The sequence below is a fragment of the Sebastes fasciatus genome, chromosome 1, assembly GCF_043250625.1.
Source record: "Sebastes fasciatus isolate fSebFas1 chromosome 1, fSebFas1.pri, whole genome shotgun sequence".
NCBI classification, from domain to species: Eukaryota; Metazoa; Chordata; class Actinopteri; order Perciformes; family Sebastidae; genus Sebastes; species Sebastes fasciatus.
Genome location: NC_133795.1, coordinates 7,899,359 through 7,912,721, shown reverse-complemented (window position 1 = coordinate 7,912,721; position 13,363 = coordinate 7,899,359). Strand labels below are relative to the sequence as shown.

Below are 13,363 nucleotides of genomic sequence, written 5' to 3'. Positions count from 1 at the left end.
TGCAATCTTTTCTCTGGCATTTTGGGCTGCCAATTTCCGTTACATCCTATATTTTAGGGCACAGCACCACCCCACACTCATCTTTCCTGTGTTTCTCCTTTAGGTATTTGACAATGAGGAGTATGACTGCCGGACTCCAGAAGACTGGCTTGCCCTTGGCAATGCTGAACCTGATCGAAAACCTATTCCTGCAAAAGCCCTGCTGCCTACAGATGACGAGATGACAGAAAGCTCCTCTTTGGAGTACAGTTGGCATTCAGTTGGGGTCCTTGACTACAGTAAGGAGAAATGCCAGTATCTGGTACAGAAAGTTTACCAAAACAGAAAACTGACAGATGAAGAAGGAAATCCAATTCCACACAAAAAACACAAAAACAGCAAATCTCCTGGTTGGTTTTTATGTATTTGCACTATAATGACACACTCATAATTTCATCTCGTCTCTGTTTGTATTGTTGACCACGTATGTATGCCTTCCATCTCCTTCTTTTTCATAGGAGTAAACGCCATACTAGATGGCACTAAGTTCTGGGTACCCAGGATCAGATTGGTGTTCAGTGCTGAGGACCCACGTATCTTTGTGGAACGGATCCAGTTTGCCCTGCGCTGGCGGGAGAACACAGAAGCTCTGCTTCTCTACCACTTGTCTGTGGACTGCACGCCGACCTGGAGGGGAACACCATCTCTTGATGCCCACAGTCTCCAGCGTATCAAAACACACGCCCTTTCAGCCCCTGGGCTCAGGCTGAAAATGTAAGTAATGTCAATGTCATATTTCTGCTGTCATTCTCTCCTTGTTCAGTATGACCTGTTTTATAATAGATCCCTCTGAGTTGAAATGTTAAGAATAAAGGGAATCTTATGTGTTCAGTCTGAAGACGAGTATAGGAGATCTGGAGAAGGAGGTCGAACTGGAATATGAGCGTACAATGAACCGCATGAGCTTTGACAAAGTAGTGATGAGCCACACAGAGGAGTTTTCACACATGACCCTGCCACAGAAGGATCCTGAGTATGTACCGCAAACAGGTAAGACAGTTATCCATGTATACATTTATTTGAGCCAATGGGGTCAAGATTAAAGTACTGTATTACCACCCCAATACCTGTCATTCTCCCTCAGAATCTAATCACTTGTCTGTTTTATCTATGCACAGGGTGCGTTCCAGTTCCTCCCTTTGCCTATAAGAAGAACCAAGCTGCTTTTGCCTGCTGTTCCCTGTTAACAAAGCCAGAGGTGATCTGTGTGTTATCTGAAATATTGTCCGAGTGCAACAAAGTAGCAACCATGAGGCTTTTCAACGTCTCCTCCGTCAAACCACTGCGACTGGACGAGTTTGAAGTCATGCAGTCTCAAATGCACACTCAGGTATTGTAGCATTGCTGTAGCTTTTCTTCTGCCAATACGGTTCTATCAATTCAAAGTAGCTGTCATTTCTTTTAAATAAGAATTTGAATGCATTATTTGATTGTCTGGTAATCACTGCAGATGTAGCACCCAAATTTAACCACTACTCATGCTAAAACAATGGGTCATTGTCAGGGTAATTGCAGCTTATCATGGTCAAACCAGCAACACCTCTTTATTTTAAAGGTCCCATATTGTTAAAAGTGAGATTTTCATGTCTTTTACATTATAAAGCAGGTTTAAGTGCTATATAAATACTGTTAAACTATCAAAATGCTCAATATACGGAGAAACACACACATTCAGAAATTGTGCGTTTGAAACAAGCCGTTAGGATTTCTGTCCATTTGTGATGTCACAAATCTATAATATTTAGACCATTTCACAGTTTTAAACGTAAACATTCTAAATGTGTCCCAGTTTATTTCCTGTTGCAGTGAATGTGAATGACATCAGCTGACAGGAAGTAAACATGGACCCAAACAGCTGCCTAGCAACGCAATTCTGTTGCAATTCCCTTGAAATCCACTAAAATGGAGCGTTTCAGACAGAGGGTAAATACAGGTATATTCAGGCAGACAGTATGAGGAAAATAAAGGTTTTTTTTAACATTACAACATGTTCTAGTAGAAACACAGAATACAAGTATGAACCTGAAAATGAGCACGATATGGGACCTTTAAATCACTGTGGTACTGGTAAGAAAAGACCTGTGCAAATCCCATTCATTCAAATTTAACCATGGATCCATTTTTGTTTTTAATGTGGATTACCAGAAAGAGAAACCTTGCAGATGAAGAAGGCATCTGAATTTCACATGAGTAAAGATGCATGAAATCTCCTCCTCCTCCTCCTCCTCCTCCTCCTCCTCCTCCTCCTCCTCCTCCTCCTCCTCCTCCTTCAGATAAGCTTGTATCTTAGGGAGACATGGGTAGTCGCGCTGAGCAACAGTATCCGTTCCAACCTGGGTGATATTGGTTCGGGATCTTACAACGTGAACGAGTCTTGCTGGGACACGTACAAGTCTTCCAAGCTGTACAGACTGATGGCTGTGGTGCGGATAAACCTGGAGGACTCCCTGCGCTTCCTCGTGCAGGATTCGCTGGCCAGCCTGAATCAGCTGCTGTTAAACGCTTGCCACAGTGTGCTGACGTGTCCTCACGACCTGGCCTGGGGGAACGACCTCATAACTAGCCCCTACAAGTAGGATAGCATGAACTTACACACATGGATACACATTTATATATACATCTTCACACACTTTTGTGCTCATATGCATCCGTGTTACTGTTTTCTTATGCTGTTATATCATGGGCTGTGTCCGAAATCATTCACTTAGCCACTACTCCCTACTCACTATCTAGAGACTTCTATGTAGAGGACTATATAGGGAGCTCATCGGCAAAATTAAGAAACACTTTTGGACACTACTCGGGTCATTTCTCTGCGCTGTTAATTACGTCATTGCTGTCACACAATTAAAGCGTGCCAGGTCAACGTTGGCCGGTGGACCATCCATAATAAATCCCAACATAAATACATGATATTATACTGAGCGTATTTTCCCCTAATAAATATATTATATAATATAAATAAATACAACAAGTAGTTGAATATACTTCTTAATAATACAAAACAGTTTTTAGAGCTCTGTGGAAATGCCACCCAATATCAATATTTATTTACATTTGTACAGCAGATTGCAATCACGCGTCTCTCTCTCTCTTTTCGTCCGTCCGCTTCAGCGCAATGCATGATGGGATATAGTGCTCGATTAGTGATCATCGTTGTACACTACTTTATAATAATTTTCACTATACATTCGGACAGCACTACAGAATGGCGAACTCACCATATAGTGAGTAGTGAGTGATTTATTTCAGACACAGCCTTGGAGTGTTTGAGTGTGACATAACCTATTACTGTGCTAGATATTTAGTAATGTGTCGGTAATATTACACTATTCTCTATAACCAGGCCAGAAAAGAACCCTCTGTTCCTGTTGGACTTGGTTCTGGATCAGACTGGGTTTCATTACAGCACTCCAATGGCGAATTTTGAGACATCTATCGTCAACCTGTTTGATAAGGCCATTGTGGCCACGTACAACGTGCCACAGCTTGAGAAGGTAAAACAAAATCACCTGAATCCCAGAGCATTAACTTAAAATGTTCATGAAAGCTTCCTCTATCCATGGATGATGATAATGAATCTAAGGGACAATGATTTAACAGTTCCTCTCTTGTCCGTGCCAGTTTGTGATGCAGAAGTTGTTCATCGCTGACGATCCGGTGATCGAGTCAGTGAAGTTTTGGGAACCAGAAGTAATTGAGCTGAGAGAGAAGGTCCGCAATGCTCTGATACAAGCAGCCATACCTCTTAGGGCTTATGCTGCTGAATATGAGAAACACTTAGATTTACACAACTTGGACATAGAAACCCTTTTCAAGTAAGTCTGTTTAAAATGACGTATGCAAGTTCTCCCACAAGGTTCAGGGTCAGTCCGATTTTTGGTCCATTCAGCATGCTTTCCTCATTAAATGGAATCATTTGAATCTTCTCTGCCAGATCTCACACACATGCAGAACAGACAACCCAAGAAGTGAAGAAAGAGGTGGAACAACTTCTCGAAGAAAAGGAAATGCTCGAGCGCTCTCTGCCATCCTCCATTGTCATTGGTCCATTTGTTGTGCGTGTTGAGGCTGTACGTCAGGCTCTCTGTAACAAAAAAAAGGCTTTAGCCAACGCAGTGCTGGACCACTTTGCTCAGAAGCTACGCAAGCAGGTTGATGATGTAAGTCATTAGTTTAGAGGCCAGAAAACACGTGAGTACTTAATTATACCGTAAATACTGTATAGGTGTTATGTATTACACACATAGACTGTATATAAGAAGTGGACGTAGTCACCGTGACGTCACACATTAGTCTGTGGACTGCCGTTTTGAAGCCTCGAGTTCAGCATTTTGGCCGTCGCCATCTTGGTATTTTGTAACCAGTAGTGACACGAGAGGGTAGAGCTAAGAACAACCGAACACTGAATAAGACATTTCTAGAGAACCAAAATGTTATAATTAACTTTCATGAACTGAAAACACACTGTGAAAGGGTTAAAGTTGTAAGATGAAAACTCAAACAACTAGCATCCCCTGCTTTATGGTCTATTTGACTCTAAATGGGACCATCATTTACAAAATGAACATCATACTGTATTGAAGAAGACTTGTGAAACCATAAACTCATGTTTACAATGTTTACTGAGGTAATAAATCAATCTGACTTATTTTTGCAACCAGAGGAGTCGCCCCCTGCTGGCTATTAGAAAGAATGCAAGTTTAAGGCACTTCCGCATTGGCTTCACTTTTCAGACCCGGAGGTTGCCCATTGATTACACAGGACCTACATTTACTTCAGTTTGAAAGCCTTTTCCTACATTTTTAATGATTTGATTATACGTTTTTATCTTGTATGTGTGTAGGCATGTGAAGAGTGCAACACGATTAGTAATAAGCTACGTGACAACCCCAACAGCATTGAGGAACTGACTGAAAAGAGGGACTGGATGAAGCAAATCCCAGAACAGCTCAAGAGTTACAAGGTGCACATGTACATACATGGACTGGTTGTTATGTGTCATATGAAGGGTTATTTTGTCAATAAATCTGATTTATTTTTTCAATGTGTCCACAGATGGAATTTACTGGCAAGATCCAGTCAGACTATGAGCTAATAGAAGAACTTTGCTACTGTTTTTCAGATGAGGATGTTAGTAAAAAGTAAGTGTAAACATCATCATGCTAATGTTTTGAAAACTAATCAGAAATTTATTTTGTACGTTCTCATGTCGGATTAAGAGTGATTTGATGGTTTCATTGTGGTTAGAGTGATGAATAGAGGGAACTGAGGAGTTGTTGTAGTGATTGCTACATATCTCTGCAGGTGGGAAGCTATTGGTGGGCCTCAAAGGATAATCAGCCAGATTGAAGCGGTAGCCGTCCAGCATGTGGAGGATGAGGAGCACTTCCATAAGATCCAGCTGGTCGACCAGAACAACCTTGAGGAGCAAATAACCTCTCTAAAGGTCAGCTGAGCCAACTAGGGTTTATTGTTTATCAGCAACTGAACTCGCGGCCTTGTTTGGACGCGACTGAAAGTAGACCCCCTTTAAGATTTTAATCTTTTTTTCAGAGGTCTTCTTGTGATATGTCCTCCCTTTAAACATGATTGATAGGCATCATGTTGCTTAACGTTAGCAACATAAGCCAGCTAAAACCACAATATCACTATATATTTCACATGCTTTGGCAGTAATGTTAGCTTACCAAACAAAGGTCCCTCCATGAATGGAAGGCCTGGCCGATGTTCATCCTGGTGTTAACTTTTCATGCTTCACCCTCCCGACCGTGGTGTGAAGGCACAGGGGAGACATTAGTTTTGGTCTCCTGGGTCGGAGTCGATAACGTTACTTGCTCTAGAGTTAACCCCCGTCACTCCACTCAGCAGCAGGGAAACAAGACACGGGAAACCTCTGTTGGTCTTGAGAAACTGCAACTTCCAGTGTACATTCACTTGATATACTCAGAGCTACTGTAAATTAATCGCTCATTTTCTCACACACTCGCCGTCGCTCTCTCTCTCTTGCTTAACCACTCACTTTCCACGTGCACACACACTCTTCGCACTGGCTCTGCTATTCTCCAAAATGACCTACGTCACTCCCAAAACACTAGTTTTCCATTGGTCACATTACTGTTTTGCAAGACTGGTCCGCTACATATAACTTTGTTTTTTTTTGTGCTCCCGTGGAGTTTGTGTTGGAGTCTGAGTTGTGGTGGGGACTGTATGTTTGTTGGCGTTAGGGGACTCCATTTCTAACGGAACATTAGCTTTGGTTGCAAACTGTTAGCCCTGTAGCGGAGCTGAAAATAAAGGCACTCCCGAGCGCGCTTGACGTCACATCCATTGGATTTTCCCGGAAAAAACGGCCCGCATTCTTCACAGTAGATAGAGGAAACCCAGAAAGTCGCTGAAGGTCTCTTTTATTAAGTTAGGTTACAACCTTTTCACACATTGGCAATAAAAAACAATAAAGAAAGTCTATACGTGTAAAAACTTACATACAGTCCCTTTAACTTGTATCAACAATCTCTAAAATCATCCACTCAACACAGATCTTAGTTTATTATGTTTTAATGTTAGAAATGTTTGATTTAGCAAAGTAAGTTGATGTTATTTGGTTCTAAATTGCAACAACTGTGTTTATAGATGCTGGTTGCTGGGTTTGCGGGTCATACAGACCCCGATCATGCCCATGAGGTGGCCAACAAGGTGAGGCGTACAAACAAGCAACTAAAGGAGTGTCAGACAATGGCTCAAACCTACAACACCAGAGAACGCCTGTTTGGTGTTCCTACCACTAATGTAAGTGAAAGAGAATCGATCAAATGATGTCTAGATACATTTACATACAGAATATTCCCCCCTGTTTTGAACTGTTAAAAAAACTGTGAAAGAAAATACTATATAGACATACTATAATATTTGTCAAGCTTTTTCTGACAATGAAATGTTAATGTGTTTTACAGTATGATCAGCTGCAGAAGCTGGTAAAGGAATTACAGCCTTTTAAAGACCTATGGACCACCACCTCTGATTGGCTACGTTGGCAGGAGAGCTGGCTCAATGACCCGCTGTCTTCCATAGACCCTGAGCAGCTTGAGCGCAATGTTACAGATGCCCACAAGACCATGCACAAATGTATTAAACAGTTCAAGGACATTCCTGGTAGGTGACACATCTATCACCATTCTAACTTGATAAAGTGTGATTGTTAATATGTCTGATGTGTTTTTTTCTGGTCCCGCTTTCTTTGTCTTACACAACGCCAGACTGCCAGCTGGTGGCGACTGTAATCCGCAGCAAGATCGAGGACTTCCAGCCTCATATTCCTCTGATTCAGGGCATGAGGAACCCGGGGATGAAGACCCGCCACTGGGAGATGCTTTCAGAACGCATTGAGATGAATGTCAAGCCCAAAGCCAAACTGACCTTGACTCGCTGCCTGGAGCTTGGCCTACAGAACCACGTGGATGACATAGCTCATGTGGCTGAGGTGGCTGGGAAAGAGTACACCATTGAACAGGTACCTTTGAACAGTGGCCAGTTGCATAAAAATAGACCTAGTCTTTGTCTTGAATATAACTTGAAGTCAGACTTGCTATAGACACTTAAATTTACCTGTTGCATAAAGCCTTCCTGAGTGACTAATGTAAGACTGACTGAATTAGATAGCCTGATGCGCAATGCATTATTGGTGAAATAACTCACAGAGAAAAAATGGCGGATTCAACAGTAACAGCGACACCACATCAAGTATGAGAGAAAATATCAGAACAGGTAAACAGCATAAATCCAAGGTCATAAGTAGCGCTAAAGATATTCAAAAACAATTCAAGAATATGGTACAAGAATAAAAAAAAAAGTAAAGGATAAAGAGTTGAAATAGTTAGCCAAAAGTTAGCTAAAAGTAATGGATAAACAGTTGAAATAGTAAGCTAACTGACCTTCTGACAGACTGCTGCAATAGCAACAAGGCTCTCATCTCAGGCTTAGCCAGGGGGAGAGGTGGCTAACTTTCCTACCTCAGATTAAGTCAGTCTTAATATTTATGTAACAGACAGGTTTACTTAGACTAGTCTGACAATCTTAAACTAAGTTTATGCAACTGGCCCAAGGAGTTGTACTCTAAATGCAGTGTTTCATGTAGTGTTAAGTTGTGTTTGTATAGGATGTGTGATGAATGTAGTGTCACTGTAGAACTGCAAAATTTGGGCAGATCATTTTTATTCTCTGCATGAACAAAAAGTTAAAATGCAGTTTTCACAATAGGAGCACTTAAGAAAAGTATTACAACCTCACAATGATGGTGGTGCAACAGAGGCTGAGTGACTCATGTTTCTTTAGTTCAAAGCAACTCCACTCACTTTTCTGGCTGACGCACTCGATCAGTGTGTGAATATCTGCATTAAATTTGGTGGCTGCTACTTTTTTTTCACACCTTCTCACTCAGGCCCTGGAAAAGATGGAACAAGAGTGGTCGAAAGTAGTCTTTGACATGTTGTCCTACAAGGAGACAGGCACCTACATCTTGAAGAGCCCAGATGAGGCGTTGCAGTTGCTGGACGACCACATTGTCATGACGCAGAGCATATCCTTCTCTCCCTTCAAAAAAACTTTTGAGGGCCGTATCAGCAGCTGGGAGAGCAAGCTCCGAATGACTCAAGTACACACATGCACACACTCACACTTGGTCTTGTGTCTTGTATCATTATCATGCAGTATCTTATGCTGTGCTACTGCCCTCTTCTGGTGCTTGCAGGATGTGCTGGAGGAGTGGCTGACATGCCAGCGTTCCTGGCTCTACTTGGAGCCCATCTTCAGCTCTGATGATATCAACCAGCAGCTGCCTGTGGAAGGAAAAAGATACGAGCAAATGGATCAAACATGGAGGACCATCATGAGAAATGCCTTCAATAATCCAAAGGTCAGAGCTTCCATAACACTTCATATTTAAAAACCCCTCTGTCTCACTCGGGACATTTTTTTTTTTTTTTTTTTTTTGATCATTTTGGCTGTGTTAATGTATTTTTTGAATTTTGGAAGTTCAACTTCAGCTCCTATAATAGTCCTTTGATAAACCGTGTAGCCAAAATACAGACACTCAGACGCATAAAGGCAAAAATGTCCCCTTTGAAACCCATTAAAACCACAATGTTTTATCCCAGGGCCATTACAGCATAAAATCATGCATTGTATTATGTCAGGCTTTCAATCTAGAGCCCTGGCTTCAACATTTAAGTAATATTTTACTATTTTCCATTTGAGTCATTTTCTCATGTTTGCCCAGTGTGGCAAAATACATGCTTTCTTCCTGGTATCCTGCACAAAAATAAAAATGCATCTAAAACAATGTTGTTGCTCATCATTGACATATCTCAGACTGTGAAAAAAAGAATCCCAGTAGCATTTAGTTTACAGAAAATATATATATGTTTGTATTCTTTATTTGTTTGTTTTTTCATAACAGTGGCATTACAGTATGTAAACAAACTAACATGTAAAGGCTTAAAATTCTGAAAGTGAATGAATAGTTGGTAGTTGGTTAAAATATATAGTCAGTGAAAGTGGAAAACAATATATATATATAATTGTATGGCAGTTTTTTGATACCTACATTTTTGTCCTCTAAGGACATCAGAGCAAGCAAGCTTTTTTAAAGTGAGGCACAAGGGTTAAAGGACAAAGGTTTCATTTTTATACAGAGATGAACATAGCTAGATGATGAAGATGCTCTCATGATTTTTGTAAACTGTTAATGTTTGTTTCACTCCAGGTGATTGAGCTGTGTCCAGATGTCAGTCTACTAGACAAACTGAAAAAGTGCAACGCACTGTTGGAGCAGGTGCAGAAGGGTCTCAGTGAATACTTGGAGACAAAACGAGGCCGCTTCCCCAGGTAAGCCTCACTCGAAGTGTCCTGAAATTCACCCGGCTCTCATTATCTGATGGTGTTAATAACAGAGTTATGAGAGTTATTCCACATACCATTAACTGGAGAGGGTATGCATTGATCTCACTTTTTCACATAATACTACAACGTCACCATCAGTGAGTGGCCAAAGAAACGTGTTATGGTTGTTATAAATGAGGGATAGCTATGATACCAAAAGCAAAGCAAGCAAATATCTATAAAAACTAAAGGCTACTTGAATCAGTGGTGATATGTATGTGGACAGTTTTTGGCCAGAAATGAGTTTCCACACTAAATCATGACACACTGTTGACTACATAGACTTAGTACAATCAATGTACTATACAGTGAATATTTGTGTGTAGGTTTTACTTCCTGTCAGACGATGAGCTCCTGGAGATTCTGTCCCAGACCAAAGATCCTACTGCTGTACAACCGCACTTGCGCAAATGCTTTGAGAACATCGCACGGGTTTGTTGTTTCTTTACAGTTACTCTGCTCATATATTACTGAAAATATAACATGCATACAACATACGACTGAGACTTCTGTTGGCTCTCAGCTTCAATTCCAGTCAGATCTACAGATCACACACATGTACTCCGGAGAAGGGGAGGAGGTGAAGCTGTCCCTGCCAGTGTGGCCTACTGGAAATGTGGAGGACTGGCTCAAGGATGTCGAGAAATCTATGAAGGCCACGTTGAGGGATAACATTGACCGCTCACTCAAAGTCTACCCCGAGGTCTGTAACCCTGACTCTCGCTTTGATGTTTTTGATGTGTTGTGATGTGTACTCTTGTATTGCTTGTTTGTTCAATTTGAATGAATGATTGAATGAATGTAATGTTTATCGCCCCTAGGGGAATTTGCTTTGCACAAAGAGCATTAAAGACTATCAAGAAAACATCAACAACCATATATGACAGCACATAATACAACATACAGCATGAGCATCATAAATACATCATAAAAAAGCATCATTTGGGAAATCAATAAAGGGCATCAAGTTCAAGAGAAGCGCAGAGTTCAGAGCTTGTTAAGCAGCTTAATGCTGCTTGGGACAAAGGATGAGATGCATTTTTTAGTCCGCATCCTGGGCATACTACACCTACGTCCTGAAGATTAAAAGTACATATTCAGGCCTTAGAGGATTCAGTGGATCTGCTATGATGTTGTGAAGAAAATTCATGGCGTAGTGGTCTGTCATATAAGTAATACAGCACATTGGTTCCCCTGTTTTCTTGCCACCCAGTATAACAACCCTGTCTAATTTGTTTCAATACAAAAAGTCAATATACTTTGAATGAAGGTCTTGTAAAACATTATCAGCATCGTTTTGTCCACATTAAAACTTCTAAGTTTCCTTAAAAAGTAGAGACATTGATGAGCCTTTGCAAACTTAACACTGGTGTTAGCATTTCTTGTCGAGATTGCTTTCAATAATAGTGCCCAGGTACTTTTAATCCCGTACACTTTTAATGGTTATGTTCATAATTACAGGGGACAGAGAGGAGTTTCTTCTAAAATCAAAGATCATTTCTTTATTTTTCCTCTATGTTTCATGGCATATTTAAATTGTTCAGGGTTTACATCATCTGTGTGTGTGCTCTCTGGACCCCTCAGCAACCTCGTACAGAGTGGGTGCTATCGTGGCCTGGTCAAGTGGTGATAGCTGGCTGTCAGGTCTTCTGGACTGCTGAGGTGTCTGAGGCCTTGGAGCAGGGAGACTTGGCCAAACACCTTTATCCCCAACTACAGACACAGGTGGGGACTTTGTATTGGACTGGCCAATATTGCTCACATTTGCACTGTACATTGTGCACACTACAGTGTACTGACTTCCCCCTTTGTTTCTGAAGTTAAGTGACTTAGTGCAGCTGGTGAGAGGACGTCTGTCTAACATGCAACGAGCCGTGCTGTCTGCGCTTATCGTCATAGAGGTCCACGCTAAGGATGTTGCGGCAAAACTGGTGGAGGAGGAGGTCTCAAGCATCAATGACTTTGAGTGGATCAGCCAGCTCAGGTTATCTCTTTGTTTTGTTGTTCTGTCATTTTTCAGTTCTGTCACTCCTGACGTTGGAGTCCACTGTATTTATCATTCTGCAATACTGTAGGAGTAAGTTTGATACTGATCTGATACTGTCTGCAGATATTACTGGACAAAAGATGACTTGTACATCCGCGCAGTGAATGCAGAGTTTTTGTATGGATACGAGTACCTTGGTAACTCCGGACGTCTGGTCATCACCCCGCTCACTGACAGGTAGTCGTTAAGTCTAATGTTATCTACTCTGTTTCTTTTTTCCCTGAATGTCATATATTATTTTGAATACACCACTTCCTGCCTCTTTCAGATGCTACCTGACTCTAACAGGAGCTCTGCACCTGAAGTTTGGAGGAGCTCCTGCAGGTCCAGCAGGGACAGGAAAGACGGAAACCACTAAAGATCTTGGGAAGGCTCTGGCTATCCAGACAGTTGTTTTCAACTGCTCTGATCAGCTGGACTTCCTTGCTATGGGCAAGTTTCTCAAAGGACTGGCCAGGTGAGAGGCAGTTACTAAAGTATGAAAGAATATCTGCTGTTAAATATCACAAATTTTTAACGTTGCATTTTTGTCTGTCTTCCTGTTTGCAGCTCTGGGGCCTGGGCATGCTTTGATGAGTTTAATCGTATTGATGTGGAAGTGCTGTCTGTGGTGGCACAACAGATCACCACGATACAAAAGGCCCAACAGCAAAGGGTGAGTAACTGATTCACTGGTACGTACTGCACTTAACCGCAGAGTACTTGAGTTGTACAAGTACTGTGCATAAGTACAGTGAGTATTTCCATTTTGTGTATTTATATATGTATATAGTATATCATAGAAATAGAAGAGGAACAGAATGGGCATTACCATTCAAATCAATGTATCAGGGTGGTCAGAGCGGCAACACATTATACAGCCCCACTGATGTGTGTTGTCACCATAACAACTAACAACAATCACCCTCTTTTGTACTTTGTACTAATTACCACGGCAAACAGTTCAATGTCTGTTCTGCTCCGTTGTATTTCCATGGTTGTGCTTTATTTCTACTGCATTTCAAGAAAGAACAAATGTGTTTGTTATGGGCTAGTAAATTTTACATTTTTCATATATTTGAGTTAAATAAACTCAACCTCCTGGAGCAATTACATGGAGGCATGGAAGCATTACTATATGCAGTAGTATTATGTAAAAACTGCCACAGGTATTGATAAATTACTGTGTTACACATACAGTATCTGAATCAAGCATCAAACATTGTCGTATTGTTATAAAATGACATATATTTCTTATGTGTCAGCGAAAATGACAAAGTTATCTTTGATATTAGTAAACAGTTCAATATTATATATTATATATTATTGCTAGTTTTTTACAGAATAATGTTTTATATGCAC

At 41.0% G+C, this 13,363-nt stretch overlaps 1 protein-coding gene across 2 annotated transcripts in view; it reads left to right on the top strand.

Moving 5' to 3' along the window:
* dnah1 (dynein, axonemal, heavy chain 1) overlaps positions 1-13,363 on the top strand; it is a 49,030-nt gene that overhangs the window by 3,199 nt on the left and 32,468 nt on the right. For both annotated transcript variants that reach the window (XM_074661058.1, XM_074661140.1), the window contains 24 exons: positions 104-389; positions 498-753; positions 872-1,029; positions 1,158-1,369; positions 2,313-2,611; positions 3,386-3,536; positions 3,664-3,857; positions 3,977-4,202; positions 4,886-5,005; positions 5,098-5,183; positions 5,347-5,488; positions 6,673-6,828; positions 6,993-7,191; positions 7,296-7,549; positions 8,477-8,689; positions 8,786-8,950; positions 9,800-9,921; positions 10,302-10,407; positions 10,499-10,678; positions 11,560-11,700; positions 11,796-11,959; positions 12,086-12,199; positions 12,291-12,479; positions 12,572-12,677. In XM_074661058.1, coding sequence (XP_074517159.1) covers positions 104-389; positions 498-753; positions 872-1,029; positions 1,158-1,369; positions 2,313-2,611; positions 3,386-3,536; positions 3,664-3,857; positions 3,977-4,202; positions 4,886-5,005; positions 5,098-5,183; positions 5,347-5,488; positions 6,673-6,828; positions 6,993-7,191; positions 7,296-7,549; positions 8,477-8,689; positions 8,786-8,950; positions 9,800-9,921; positions 10,302-10,407; positions 10,499-10,678; positions 11,560-11,700; positions 11,796-11,959; positions 12,086-12,199; positions 12,291-12,479; positions 12,572-12,677 — 4,239 coding nt within the window. The remainder of the gene's footprint in view (positions 1-103; positions 390-497; positions 754-871; positions 1,030-1,157; positions 1,370-2,312; positions 2,612-3,385; positions 3,537-3,663; positions 3,858-3,976; positions 4,203-4,885; positions 5,006-5,097; positions 5,184-5,346; positions 5,489-6,672; positions 6,829-6,992; positions 7,192-7,295; positions 7,550-8,476; positions 8,690-8,785; positions 8,951-9,799; positions 9,922-10,301; positions 10,408-10,498; positions 10,679-11,559; positions 11,701-11,795; positions 11,960-12,085; positions 12,200-12,290; positions 12,480-12,571; positions 12,678-13,363) is intronic.